Here is a 15600-nt window from a genome sequence, read left to right as displayed (position 1 = left end):
CCTCCCAACATCAACACAAGCAATTCTCACTGGGTGGGAACTAGCCTGTTGAAATTCTCTGGGAAAGCTGTGAAGTGATCAGAATGTGTGCGGCACAGCATGGCAGAGCCAGCCTGAATTCGAGCAGATGGGAATAAATTCACTAGCAAAATCTCTTGCAATGGGAACTCACACATTTGCTAATTTTTGGAAAGGAACCACTTCCTTGCCCCTACTGCTGCACTCTCGTGGCAAGATTAGCCATCGCCACAGAGAGAGAACTACCATTTCTTTTGGCTCTCTTGCAGTTTAAGGATAAGAATAGCATGCTATAGCCCCATACCACTCAATAAGAGGCCCCAGGCACAGCACTAGCAGCAGCCTGCCTTGCTTCACAGCTTGGCCTCTCCTGGGCACTTCTAAGCCCAATACAAGTAGCAGCCACCTGCAGATCACACTTTAGCTCCTGACAGGTGGCCCTAGGCAGGGCACAGGCAGTGCCTGACTTTGCACCTACAGCGGGGCCACAGAGCCAATATACTTGGTGGACAGCTTCAGACCATGTTCAATTACAACTTTACACATCTATGAGAGACACACTAAAGTGGCAGGCTCAGTGAGCATCAAAGCCCCAATGAAGCAAGTCCTGCTCCATGAGGGTGTCTCTGCACAGCAACTCTTCTGCTGTAGTCACAGCTGCTCCTCACAGCCAATTGGCCTGGGGGTCAATTCCTCCCAGTGTTACCAATAGCACTCAGAGCTCAACTACAACAAGACAGTGCACACAGCCCACATACCTAGAGTGCCCAGCTCAAGTGACTAGGGAGGCTGAGCCATTGGGCCCTACAGGACACATACTACACAAGGCCACTTTACCAATTCCAGGAGAGATATCAGTTCTACATAATACATAGAAACAAACATAGAAAGTAGCCAAATACAGAGAAAAAAAAATGTTACAAATGAAAGAACAGAAGAAATCTTCAAAAAAGAACTCAATGAAATGGAAACAAGCAAACTACTAGATACAGAGTTCAAAACAATGGGTATAAGGATGCTCAAAGATCTTGATGAGAGCTTCAATGGACTTAGTGAGAATTTCAATGATCTTAATGAGAATTTCAAGGAAATTAGTGAGACTATCAAAGACATGAGAAAGGACCAATCAGGAATGAAGCCTACACTAACAGAAATGAAGAATAATTTACAGGGAATCAACAGTAGAGTAGAGGATACAAAGAATCAAATCAGCAATTTGGAATATGAGGAAGCAAAAAACGAGAGAGAGAGAGAGAGAGAGAGAGAGAGAGAGAGAGAGAGAGAGAGAGAATAATCCAAAAATACGAAGATAGTATAAGGAGCCTCTGGGACAACTTCAAGTTATCAACATTCCCATTATGGGAATGCCAGAAGGAGAAGAGAGAAAGCAAGATATTGCAAACTTATTTAAAGAAATAATGACAGAAAACTTCCCCTACCTGGTGAAAGAAATAGACATACAAGTCCAGGAAGTTCAGAGAGTCCCAAACAAGAGGAACCCAAAGAGGCCCACACCAAGACACATCATAATTAAAATGCCAAGGGTTAAAGACAAAATCTTAAAAGGAGCAAGAGAAAAGCAGTTAGTTACCTACAAGGGAGTATCCATAAGACTGTCAGCTGATTTCTCAACAGAAACGTTGCAGGCCAGAAGGGAGTGGCAAGAAATATTCAAAGTGATGACTAGCAAGGACCTACAGCCAAGATTACTCTACCCAGCAAAATATAATTTAGAATTGAAGTCATATAAAGAGCTTCACAGACAAGAAAAAGCTAAAGGCGTTTATCACCACCAAACTATACATGAAATGTTGAAGAGTATTCTTGAAGAAGAAGAGGAAGAAGAAGAAGGAGAAGAAGAAGAAGAAGAAGAAGAAGAAAAGGAAAAAGATAAAAATATGTACAATATAATGGCAATAAATACATAGTTATCAATAATTGAATCTAAAAATCAAAATAAACAAACAAGGAATCTAATGAACAAAATAAACTGATAAATAAAATAGAACCAGAGACATGAAATCATGGAACAGACTGACAAATCTGAGAAGGAAGAGGGGAGGGGGCAGGAAGAGGTTAACCAAATAATTTTATGCTTAGATGCATTGCCCATGGACACAGACAATAGGGAGGAGAAGGCCAGGGTGGGGCAGGTGTGGGGTGAAGGAGAGCAAGGGGGGGGGGGAGCAAAGGGGGCATCTGTAATACTCTCAACAATAAAGATTAAGAAAGAGTAACACACAATGTAATTCAACCTTTTAAAATATTTTCATAGCCTGGTACCTTCTGGATTATTTTCAGTCTGACCTACTTCATCCTCAAATGAAATAAAATAAGTATTGTTACTCTCCAGTTTCCTGATGAGATGATGGAGACATGGAGAAATAGCACACGTTTTCCAGGGTCACCTGGGGAAATAGCAGCAAACGAGACCCCAAATCTCCAGACTCCTAACCAAGGTTCCCCCTGCACACCCCACCTCCCTGGGGTGGCACCTCTCACTCAGCTCCCCTCTCCTCTCCAAGGACATGTTCCCACGTTATTCCTGCCTATCATCACCCTGGAATTGTGTTAATTAAGTGCATAGCAAACCAATGGAGGATAATCATTGCATCTTTTTCTCTTCCAAATAACACAGGTGTGAAACTGTGGACAATGGAAACACCTTCCAGGTGAAAGTGGGCACTGTGGGTGGGGAAGCTTCCTAACTGGGTGGCGGGCCTGCTTCTGTGAAATGTTATTCTTTTCCTAAAAGACAATTTAATTATGTCTAACTAACCAACGTGATTACATAATTAATGTTAAATACAGGAATAACATTAATTATTAAATATTAAAATCTATTGAACAAATTGATTGAAAGATTAAGATTATTCTATCGGATCCAGTGCCCTGGGTTTTGGATTGGGAAACGCAACCACATATCTCTCAGGCTCTCCATGCTGCCAGGGCGGGGACGGGGGCAGGGGCTGGCCTTGGGAAAGGGTAAGACACAAAATGGAGTCACCACAGCCAAGCTAGAAAAACGCCTTACATTGGAATGGGCTGAAACATGAGGAATAGACTCTATTTTCTCTTAACTGGCCTGAGGACTTGAACTTTGAACCTTTTGGTTGTGCACTGACACATGGAGAAACACACAAATCCTACAGAATGTTCATGTTTCCAGACCCCTGAATGTTCACGTCTCTCAGACCAATCCAGAGACTATGAACGCAAGAAGGGCTTTTTACTGAGGACTCTCCACTTTTCTCTCTTTGGAACACTCTGGGTGTCCCCTGGTAGGGCCCTCGAAGGAAACTTAGTCATTTAATTCTAGCGTTGGCTGAAGAAGCTTAAGACATTATATATCTGTAATTTTGCTACTGTTATGAATCGTAATGTAAATATCTGATATGCAGGATGTATTTAGGCGACCCCTGTGAAAGGGTCGTCGACCCCCAAAGGGTCGCGACCCACAGGCTGCATAGAGGGAGTGTTTTCAAATTGGGCTGAAGGCGGAGGGATCCATTCTGACATCCCTTCAACCCTTACTGGGAAGGCAGGCACCCACTGCTCATGCTTGTCCCATAGAGATTTCCTCCAGGACACAAACGCATTTTGATGGGATTAAGGATTTAAAGGGGCATATTGTTAGGAGGGTATACAGCCTGTGTGTGTGTGTGTGTGTGTGTGTGTGTGTGTGTGTGTGTGCGCGCGCGCGCGCTCGCGTGCGCACACACAATAGGTTTAGATAGAAGAGGGTTTAATTGAAGCCACAGCTCTTCCTTTGCAACCTCAGGAAAGACCCTGGGACCCTCTGGGTCTCCCCCTCTCTGTAAAATGGAGCTGCAGATATCCACAGGACTGGAGGGGAGATGATGCCACAGCGGAACGCCTGGCACACGGCCAGTGCCGAGTGGTGGCTAGAATTCCTATGGATTCATACATTTGAGAGAGCCTAGATCTAAGTGAATAAAAGGAGGAACATTTTACTAAAAGGGGGTTGGAGGTAGTTCTGAGAGTTTTAATTACCTGCATTACTAGCTTTCAAGGCTTGGAATCTAATGCAAGCGCCTTGGAGATATGGTGTACCCTGCCCACCCCCTCGATATCTCTCTGCTATGTGTCATTTAGAAAGGGCGGCCATAGATTCTTTACACTTAGGACAGCTCCAGTTTGCCCGGTTGTAGAAGGCAGCAACGCCCTAGTTTACACCTGTTGTCACAGTATAATAATGAATGATGCCCCTTTAGTTCCGAAAAGTATCCTGATGTGAATAGTAAATTTCACAGTCCTCGACACATGGAAAAGGTCAGTCCACCTCTTATTTTAACGGAACAGATTACTAGCTATGGGATTTCTTTTTTTTTAATTTATTTATTTATTATTATTGTTTTTATTATTAGTTAAGGTATTACAAATGTGTCCACATCCCCCCCCCCATTAACCCCCAACCTCCCCCCCACACACAAACTCATGCACCCATCGCTGTGGGATTTCTTGATCTTTCCAGCTGTCCAAGGTCCCTGACACCACCCCGCTCAAACAAATTAAATGAAGAAAATACCTGTTTTGATATGCTTTCCATTACATACTTCTGTAGGGAAGACTCCAGTTCAGGGTCAGACTCCAGCATGCAGGCAAGCCTCAGGAGGTCTAAGGGATCAGAAGAAGAGCAGGCTCAGAAAGAGAGGCCTGGCTCTGGGGTGCAGGAGAGAGGGGAGCCCCCCAGCTCCAGCCCCTTGGGCAGGGGTCATCCCAGGCCAGTCAGGGGCAGTGGTTAAATAGGGTGAGGGGAAGTTCTGTGAGAAGTTCTTAGAGGTTGTGGGTTTATCAAAATTCAATTGCATGTTGCTCAAAGCCCTATTTTAATTATCTTCAAACTTTGGAACTTGGGGAGATTTTTACATCTAGACTTGAGCTAAAGCGATTGCCACAGGTGACGGGAATGGGCAGGTGAGGGGATGATGATGACAGAGGGAATGATGACAGAATGAAGGAGGTGATAGGGTTGAAAGAACAGCAGGAATAAAATTCAGGAAACTGGATTCTCATCCCAGGTTTGATAGGAACTCACTGTGTGAGCCTAAGCAAGTCGCCCCCTACCTTGGTTGCCATGTGAGCAAACCAAAACTTAGATGATGTTCTGTCCCTGTAGGAACAGTCTATCCAGGCAGCCAATCTCCAAATAACAAGCCAACTCAGAGCCTTCTCGCCCCAAACAAGGTCTAATATGTAGTCTCAGCCAATCAAATCTTTTCTTATTTGTCTCTTCCTATTCTTTATTCTCTATGCTATTAAAGATTCTTGACTTCCCGCCCATTTTGCAGTTCTTTGCAAGGAAACTGTCCATGTTATGTTAAATAAATGGTCCAGTTTCTGTTAAATAAAGTAAGTTGTTAAACTATCCTCTTTAATCATTTTTTAACATGTTAATATTGGAAGTGGGGATGGCCCATAGGCAATTGGTGTAGGAGTCTACAATTCAGGACACAAATCGGGGCTGGATTCTGGCAGTTAGCAAGCAACTCACAAGACCCTCAAATTTTGTGTCCCAGGCTCCTGCTTTCCTCACCCTGGTCCCAGCCCTGCTGGGAGTCGCAGGGAGTCAACCACGGATGAATGTTCTCCAAGAAATAAGCAGGGAAGACTAGAGGGTCAAGGACACATCCTGGAATCACTAACATTTAAGGGCTGGAAGGAGACTTTGCAAAAGGCACTGAAACCGAGGGCTTGGAGGGGTAAGAGCAAAACTCAAGAAGAATATTCTTGACCATAAGGAAAGAGGCAAAGACAGTGCCCAGAAAAGGACAGTAACCTAAGGCCAGCCGCCTAGGATGAGGCCCGAGGAGAGGCCATCCAGGCTGCCAAATTGATGGTCATTAGGGGCCGTAACATAAACAGCCTTGGTAGACGGAGAAGAAAGGGATAGAAAGCTAGATGTCAAAGGCTCAAGGTCAAAGAATAAGCATATGCCCCTGAGGTGCTTGCAAACAGCATTTATTGGGCGAATAAATAGAGAAGAGAGGTGTGGGTGCAAGGTTAGTCTTGCGAAAAGTTTGGTGGTGAAGACTAGGAAAATAGGATTCATGGATGTTTTAGTTTTTTCTTTCATTGTGGGGGAGACACACGTTTGGAAGATGGGTGAAAGGAGCCATTGTGGGGACAAGCAGGAGGCCCCTTTGTGTGCTGCTCAGGACTGGATGCTTACTGAGGACCCCAGCACATGGGATGGAGCCCTGGGCATTGGTATGACACCCTGCTGACCACTGGTGGAGGCAGAGGTTCTTGTCCATGGAGGGTACTTACTTTTGTGGTCTCCAGAAGGATAATAATCCATGAAAGTCATACACTTTGTGAAAAATTCATCGAAGTTAAAAGTAGGGGGTAGTTTTAAGAAATTAACCTAAATTAAGGAAACAGAAATTGTGGTTATTCTGAGGGTTGGCTGGCCCTTTGAAATTCATCTCTCAGCAGCACAGGCAGGGAGTAAGCTTTGGAACCTCCAGGACATGGTGAACAGAGGCACAAACAATGGCGTTCTCTAAATGGCACGTGATCACATAAAATGTCTCCAATCACTTGTTAAGATTACAATCATAAGTATACACATGGAAGGCTATTCCAGGGGGCCAACCCACATACATTTCCACTCTTAGAACTTTCTACTCCTTTGTTTTTTCTTTGCCTTTCATAACATTTTAATTCATATAAAACCTGGCTAACCCATACACCACTTCTTTCATATACGTGTAGAGGGGCTGGTGCCCCATAATGCATTGGGAATATCACCAGTCATGAGATTCATGTCGGGATCATGACCCCATGGCAGGACATGCAGAGAATGGTCCAGCCTCGTTCCTGTGCTATTGTTGTCCCCAAATGGACAGCCTTAGTCCAATACTGAGAAAATGTCAGGCAAAACCAAATGGAAGGACATTCAACAAAATAACGGATCCACAGTCCTCTTAGGTGTCGAGGTCATAAAAGACCAGGAAGCGATGAAGCGCTATTATTACAGATTGCAGGGGCAAAGTAAGAGAGGGATGAGATGCAGTGTGAGGTCGTGGGCAGGACCTGAAACACTCCACTGAGGGCACTGGTTGGTGGGAACCCGGGGAAACCCAAACAGGCCTCTTATTAGTGAACAGTGCTGTCCCAGGGTTCATTTCTGGTTTTGACTCTTGAACTCTGGTTATGAAAGATGTTACCATCTGGGGAAGCTGGATATAAGGAAACTCGATTATTTTTTAACTTTTCTGTGAGGCCAAAATTAACGCAAAAATTAAAACCATCTTGAAAGATATAAGGAGTGGCTAAACGGGGACCAGGGCGTGTGAGCAGCCAGCTGGAAGAGCGAGTGGTGGGTGTGAGGGCCACACTGGCCCAGGGGGGGCTCTCACCTTTGCCAGCATCTACGTGGACCCTCCATTTTCCTTTCTGCCACGCAGCCCCTTTCCTGGCTCGGTCAGCACAGCTCTCCTCCCCTTTACACACTCGAAACGCACAGCTTCTCTAAGTGGCCATAGCCCTCAGTGTCACGTCACCGTGTTTCTCACCAGGCAGCCACCCAACAGTCCTCCACCCCACCCCAAACTGCTGCCCTGCTGCCTCCAGCCCTCCGCTCCGTGGCCCCCGCCCTGGGCGAGGAGAGTGTCGAGTAGTGCAGGTGAGGGCCATCGGCAGCCCCCCAACTACAACCTCCTGCTCCTGGGGACCGGCCAGGATTTGTTTCCTCTTCCTAGAGCAAGGGCACCAGCCCCAGGGGCCTCTGCGCCAGATTCCACACCCTTCGTTACCGCAGGGCCTGCTCACCTCCCCTTGAACTTAGCTGAGGTGTCTTCGACCACAGCCTTGAGGTGGACCCACACTGACCCCACCTGAGTCTCCCGTCCAGGAGCCACGTGGAGCCCGCCTTCCCAGTGGCTTTTCCGACAGGTGGCCCCTGGCCCAGACTGCAGCTTCCTGCGAGTGCAGCACCCCACGAACCTTAACTGCTCTCTGGTCTGGGATCCTCTCGATCTCAATCATGCTCCGGTCGCAGAGCTGCCAGCAGTTCGGTGACAGAATGACATCGTTCATCTGCGCCATGTTCTGTGCTTGGCGCACGTCATCCACCGTCTGGCCAGTCACCAGGAAGAAGTTGCGTTTCTCATCTCCGAAGACCAGCATGGTGATGTGGCCCGCAGCCAGTCCTGGCGAGAAGGCAAGCTGTAGGTTTGCGGAAGCTCTGGGATATTCCCTGGCAGCACGGGTTCTTGGGAAAATCAGAATCGTGGTGTGACTCCCTCTTCTGGGCCCAGGCATTCCAAAACGCCTCCTCTCCCACAGCCAGGAAGCCAGCGACTACATCTCATCTTTCTGTGACATTCATCTCCTTAGAAAATCCCATCTGTCTCTCCTTTCTCAAAAACTTACCTCTCTTTTTTTTGTTAATATATCTGTATTGCTTCCAGAGAGGAAGGGAGAGGGAGAAAGAGATAGAAACATCAATGATGAGATAGAATCACTGATTGGCTGCCTCCTACGCGCCCTCTACTGGGAATTGAGCCTGCAACCAAGGTACATGCCCTTGACCAGAATTGAACCTGGGATCCTTCAATCTGCAGGATCTCTATCCACTGAGCAAAACCAGCCAGGACAAAAAGCTTACCTATCTTGACGCGGATGTCCAGGCCTTCTAACTCCTGGGTCCCAAACAGCTCGTGGATCTCCAGGCTACATTTCACTACCACCGTGATTATGTTTTTCAGTTGCTTTCGCTCCACCTTCCACAGGGCAAGAAGTGCATCACCTTGAGGAGACAGACCACAGGGCTCATGACCTGCCCTGGGGACCAGTCTGCTCTGTATGAAATCTGGACACAAGCATGCCTCAACCCAGTCTCCTGGCCGCCGCTACCTCTGAGATGCCTCCCATACCTGCAAATTTTAAGATGTCTCCTCCAAAAATCAACACCTCTGAGAAAAAAGAAAAGAAAAGAAGTTAAATCAAACTTGAATTGTTTAAAGCTAATAAGAAGAATTCATTCTTCACCCATGGAGTAGAAATTAGGTCAAGAGAACAGCAATTTAGAGAGCAGACTTGTGCTAAAGATATCATCTCAGCGGGAGCCGGTTTGGCTCAGTGGACTGAGCATCGGCCTGCAGACCAAAGGGTCCCGGGTTCGATTCCAGTCAAGGGCATGCACCTAAGTTGCAGGCTCCTCCCTGGCCCCGGCCTTCCCTGGTCAGGGCTCATGCAGGAGGCAACTAATCAATGTGTTTCTCTCACATTGATATTTCTCTCTGTCTTTCCCTCTCTCTAAAAAATCAATGGAAAAATATCATCAGGTGAGGATTAAAAAAAAAAAGATGTTATCTCAAACAAGTTACTTAAACTATATGGTGTGTTTCCTCACCCACAGAATGAGGACATGAACTAGATCAGTGATGGTGAACCTATGTCACCTCTGACATGCGAACTCATTTTTTGGTTGATTTTTCTTTGTTAAATGGCATTTAAATATATAAAATAAATATAAAAAATATAAGTCTTTGTTTTTCTATGGTTGCAAATATCAAAAAATTTCTATATGTGACACGGCACCAGCGTTAAGTTAGGGTTTTTCAAAATGCTGACACGCCGAGCTCAAAAGGTTCACCATCACTGAACTAGATTGTATACATGCTCAGATTCTGTGAATGGGAAAAACCAGGAGAGGAGGAGGTGGGGTTTCCAATGAGGTTCGAGGACACCTACCCTACTCCTGTGATAATGAAGGCTCCTAACTGCTCAATATAAGTATTACTAGAGGCCCAGTGCACAAATTCCGTGCACTGTTCAGGTCCCTAGTGCCAGCCAGGTATTCCCTCTCTTCCCCTAGCCACCTGCCAGCACCAGGGCCTCCCTCCCTTTCCCTAGCTGGTCTGCTCCCTGGTCGAACTCCCAGAAGAACTCAGGTCGAGGGGACAATTTGCATACTACGCTTTTATAATATAGGATGACCTGAGGCTTGAGTGACCTGGTAAGTGGTGCATGGCAGGACCCATAAGAACTAAGAATCAGGAAATTGGGCAACCACCACCATGGTCAACTTAGGCTTTGTTTATTACCAACTTGCATTTTGCTTGTTTAGGCTTTTTGACATAAAGGACAATTTTTTACTCCTATATATGTTTCAGCACAAACTTGTTGAATACTGTTGTGCTGAGTGGGATGCAAACAAAATTAGATACAGTTTCTGCTTTTCAGGAACATCACATTTGGCCTAGGGGGTGATACGAAGGCATTCCTAGGGGACTTAGAGCCTGATGGAAGAAGAGACCCAAAAAGAAACCCACACCTGAAACCTGTATGTTCACGTTAACCAATGTCATCCCAATATATTTAATTAAAAAAAAAAGAGAGACCCAGAGTTCATCCTAATAGAGCAAATCCTTTTCTTTTTTCTTTTTTCTTTTTCCTGTTAATCCTCACTCAGGAATATTTTTTCTGAAGATTTTTAGAGAGAGTGGAAAGGAGGAGTGGAGAGAGAGAGAGATGTGAGAGAGACACATTGAGTGCTTGCCCCCACAGGTGCCCCAACTGGGGCTGGGGATCGAATCTACACCCCGGGTACATGCCCTTGAGCGGGAATAGAACCCGTGACCCTTCAATGTGCGGGCCAACACTCAGAAGCACGGCCAGGGCGCTCCTTTTCTTCATGAATAGTTCATATTAATAATGCCAACAAGGTGGTGGGCAGAGGTTGAAAAGGAGACCAGGTTTTTCAGCCATTTCTACACGTTTCAGATGCCATCATTAGAAGACAAATTACTGATGAGTTACTTATAAACCACTCATCTCTTCATTCGGCATTCTTTTAATGACTGCTTTCGGGTCATAGTGATGCTGTTTTTTGGTGTTATTGAATACAGCTGAGAGTATCACTACTACAGTTCTTTTCAATGTAGTCTCTCGGCCAGTCCTTGAACGAATGCAAAACATCCTTTCCCTCGAATACTCCGTATTAGGGAGGTTGGTTTGCATTCCTTCACTTGTACTGTATTGTGTTTCAAAAAGACTGGCTTCACCCACATTTCCTGAGGGAAATTGAGAATGCTAAGCAATAGGACTACATCAGCTCCTAACCAACAAGTATGGAAAAACAACAAACTGCAGTGGCCTTAGCCAGGCCCGTGGGGACACTCACTCTCCACTATTGCGCTGATGTAGTGGTTGAGGATCTCCACCAGCTGCTCTGCCCCCCGGTCCATGTACATGGCTGTGCTGAACTTCTCAGTCATCGCCGTGAAACCTGCAGCAAAGGGCAGGCGGTTGGAGGAAGCAGCCAGGGCAGGAGAGGAGGGCACACTGGGGAGCAGCGGGCCCTTCGTTAGCTCCTGGCAAGGCTTCTTCAAGGCCTTTGTGGCCGGCCCAGTGTCGGCTGTGCAGCCTCCACCATCTGGTGATTATCTGAGGGGTCAAGGGAAACACCGGCGACCTCCTCCCTCCAAATTTCTGCACTCGACAGGAATGATCGCAGTTCCTCCAACGGGGCCTAGAGCGTCCACCCAAGGTAATGAAAGCACACAGCATTCCGCCACTTCGGAAGCGGTGGCAGCTTCCTGTTCCGATGGAAACACCATCCGGAGAGACCATGTGCGGAGGTCCCTTTCGCCTGGGAAACGTGTGAAGCCTGGTGGTTGAGTCACTGAAGTCGGGGCAGGGACACTGGAGCCTGAAGTTCCAGGTCAGGGACTTGGGCACCTTGAAGGCTGCCCATGACCTGACACGCTTTAAGTAGGTGAAGACGTTTTCATAAAAAGCTGGGGAAAGGCACCCCTGTCCTGCCATCGAGCTCTGCCATAAATGGACACTCTGATGCCAGCCTATCATTTGCCCACATCGAACATCCCTGTCGTGCTTGCCTGAAATATCAACAAACATCAAGACTCCGTCAAAATAATCCACAGAGGGCCGCTCGGGACAGAAGTCTCCATAGACGATGAGGTCCGGCAGGTGAGCGGCGATTCTGACGATGGCCCGGTCCTGCTGCTCCTCTCCCTGTGCGCTCATGCTCCACACAAACGTGCAGGTTAGGGTCACAGCAAGCAGCCCCTACACGCACCGTCTGGAAAGAGAGGCTGAGAATGGAGGCCATCTGACCTACAGCCATTCACTCACTTTCCTATTTCTGTCTCTCCCTTTGCTTTGTTCTAACTTATTTAAGCAGCTGGGGGTACAGTGCCTGAGTTGTCAAGTCACCCTTCAAAAAGGGCCAACGTTCTGTAAGAGAACTAGGCCTGGCCCTTGGACAGCTGTTACGTAGGTGAGCACCACTGCAAACAGGCTGGGGTACAGGAGGGGAGCTGTCTGTTCCCAGGGCACTGTTCACTCAGTCTAGACCCCCTTTCCTCTGTCCTTATGTTTCCTCATTCCTTCCCCCTTCCTTTTATTTTTTAAAGAAATTACTATTTTTTAAATTTTTATTGATTTTAGAGGAAAGGAGTGGGAGAGAGATAGAAATATCAATGATGAGAGAGAATCATTGATTGGCTGTCTCCTGCATGGCCCATACTGGGGATAGAGGCTGCAAACCTGGGCATGTGCCCTGGCCAGGAATCGAACTGTGACCTCCTGGTTTGTAGGTCGACACTCAGACACTGAGCCACACCAGTGGGGCTCCCTCTCCCTTTTGGTCTGCCACCTTTTCTTCCTTTTTAGAAAATAAAAAGAAATAATGTAGACGTGAGTATATGTGTGTAGCTATATAAAGATGACTAGGTAAGTGGAGAACTATATATAAACAAGAAAATAAGTGTATTAAGGTACAGCCTTAGAGGGAAAAATTTAAAGCCTGTGTGCATGTGTGAGTGCGTGCGTGTGTGCATGTGTGCATGTGTGTATGGCTTTAAACTGTAAGAGGAAGGAAATGTAGATATTTTAATTTGTTAGTTCTGAGAAAAAGAGGACTTCCTAAGGCCTTTTGTTAGCTACTGGGGCAAATTAAATGCTCACACTCCACCATCTCAAATAGGAATTGCATCCCCCACTTTTTCAGGGTAATCCAAGTTCCTAGAATAGGTGATACAGAATATGAGAGAATTTTTTTAAAAAGGAGGAACTATTATTGAGCAACAGGGAGGAACTGGTTGTAATTCCAACCAGAGGTAGGTCATATTGGGGTACATGAATATTACAAGGAAAAAGTGAGACAGTTAGCATGTATCTTAGAGTAAGAAAAGCATTCTTTTAAAATCAGGGAAAACATTAGTATATTCAACAAACTTTAAAATATATAACAACCTCTATAAATGAGTACTAAACACTAGAGGTCCAGTGCGTGAATTTGTGCACCAGTGGGGTCCCTCAGCCTGCCCTGCAGGATCGGGCCAAAACCGGCTCTCTGACATTCCTTGAGGAGTCCCAGTTTGCGAGAGGGTGCAGGCCAGGCTGAGGGACCCCACTGGTGCACAATCAGGGACAGGGAGGGGCACGGGAGGTTGGCCAGCTGGGGAGGGACTGCAGGAAGGTTCTAGGGCATGTCCAGCCCATCTTGCTCAGTCCTGATTGGTTGACTGGTCAATTGTCTCCCCCATGGTGGTCATTGCACATCATAGTGAGTGGTTGAGCAGCCTTAGCATATCATTAGCATATTATGCTTTGATTGTTTGAATGGACTACCAGACACTTAGCATATTAGGCTTTTATTATATAGGATTAGGTATTAGATCATCTTTAAAAGGAAAAGCCGTGCCCTAGCTGGTTTGGCTCAGTGGATAGAGCATTGGCCTGTGGACTGAAGTGTCCTGGGTTTGATTCCAGTCAAGGGAACATGCCCAAAGTTGTGGGCTTGTTCCCAGTAGGGGGCATGCAAAAGGCAGCCAACCAATGATCCTCTCTCATCATTGATGTTTCTATCATTCTTTCCCTCTCCCTTCCTCTTTGAAATCAATAATATATATGTATATATATGTGTGTGTGTATATAAATATATATATATGAAAAGCTGTGGTTAACTTAAATGTTAAGAAGTTAACAAAAGATAGAAAAAGCATATAGCTAAGGTTTTTGTTCTGTTTTTTGTTGTTCTTTGTTTATTTTCTAAGAGCAGCATTAAGCCACAGCATGTATGAGGAACAATCAACAGGTAATGAGTAAATAAAACAATTTCTGATAGTGAATTTGATAAGGAAAGGTGTGAGAAAACAGAATGCCAAGAAAGACCTGAGATCTAAGAAAAATGCTGAAGAGAAACTAAAGGAGCTTTTTTAGGTTTTATTGAAAGCAAGGTTATTAATAAAAGCAGAATAAGGGTAAAGCTTAAATAGGATGTACTACACAATTCTTTTATTTCTGCCTTCTCCACTATGGAGAATTGAAAAGTATAACAAATATTGCTGAGAAAGAATTGAAGTCCAAGGTAAGAAAGTGGTGATAAAGCCCCCAGTCATTTAAAATAAATTCAAGTAGTCAGCCCCAGATAACCTATATCCACAGATATTGAAAACACTGACAGATATAGTGTCTGTAATCTCAAAAAATAATGGAGAACAAAAGATGGGCTGAAAAACTGGAGATGTTCTGAATTTTGAAATATGAGGCTATCTGCAGACTCCAGAAAACAGACTGGTAAACATGATGTATCAAGCCAGTCAGTATAGGTTAGGTTTTGCTTCATTAACAAGTAATTACAAAATCCCAGTGACTTGAAATAACAAAGGCTTATTCCTTGTTCATCTTTTGCTCATGTTACATGTCCATTGCAAGTTGGCTCAGGCTCTGCTCTATTGTTGCCTTCACTTTGGGACCCAACCTGGGACATTCTGGCTGCCAAGACAGTGGGGGAAAAGATTCAGTGGGGCAGACTCATTCCTAAAGTGTTCTTCCAGAAGTGATATTTCACTGCCATTTACGTGACATTGACCAAAGCAACATATGCAGACATGTCTAATTTCAAGCAGGTGTGGAAGTGCTAGCCTACCATGCGTGCAGTGGGAAAGAGCTAGAATATCTGTGAGCAGCCTCATTATCACCCGACAATAGGTGAGCACTTAGATCAGCAAGAGGTTGATTAAAAGGGGTCAAAATGGATTCAGAGCCAAGAGCAAATTAGCCTAACTTCCTTTTTTGAAGAGTTATGAAACTCTTAAATACAGAATGCTATGTAACTTGACTTTAACAAGGCATTTAGCTAAATTTCTTACATCCTTGTGGGTAAGATACAAAATTATAAGATGATAGAAATGTAGTTGTCTGGTTAACAATCAGACCTGGAGGGTATTGGTTTGTTTGTTCTACTGTCCACTCAGAGGGGACCCTTCCTGGTCGTGCCTGGGAAGGAAACGAAGATAAAACTGGAAGGAGAGCTAATGTATTGAATGACACAGTCAGGATTTCCAAATATCTTAACTGACTAAAATAGTCAAATTTCAGAAGAATAAATGCGAAGTGCTGTATTTAGAATCAAATGCATAAGCATATGGTGTGAAAAACTAGATTTACTGCAAAGTCAATGCTATCTTTTAAAAAACTCTCATATTGAAGCATAAGATGTGCAGAGAATGCACAATTCACAAGTATATCGCTTGAATTATTTTAAAGTGAACAGAACCATGTCATCCCTACTCATATCAA

General features: G+C 45.2%; 1 protein-coding gene across 1 annotated transcript in view; it reads right to left on the bottom strand.

The window, feature by feature from the left end:
* ADCY10 (adenylate cyclase 10) overlaps positions 1–12039 on the bottom strand; it is a gene marked incomplete at both ends in the record, with an annotated part of 57006 nt that extends 44967 nt beyond the window's left edge. Inside the window, 7 exons of the mRNA XM_081112081.1 lie at positions 4568–4656; positions 6310–6406; positions 7990–8195; positions 8654–8794; positions 8922–8960; positions 11174–11278; positions 11892–12039. Coding sequence (XP_080968207.1) covers positions 4568–4656; positions 6310–6406; positions 7990–8195; positions 8654–8794; positions 8922–8960; positions 11174–11278; positions 11892–12039 — 825 coding nt within the window. The remainder of the gene's footprint in view (positions 1–4567; positions 4657–6309; positions 6407–7989; positions 8196–8653; positions 8795–8921; positions 8961–11173; positions 11279–11891) is intronic.
* Between the last annotated feature and the right edge of the window lie 3561 nt (positions 12040–15600).

The sequence above is a fragment of the Myotis nattereri genome (assembly GCF_964212035.1).
Source record: "Myotis nattereri genome assembly, chromosome: 18".
NCBI lineage: Eukaryota > Metazoa > Chordata > Mammalia > Chiroptera > Vespertilionidae > Myotis > Myotis nattereri.
This window is presented reverse-complemented; position numbering and strand designations above follow the sequence as displayed.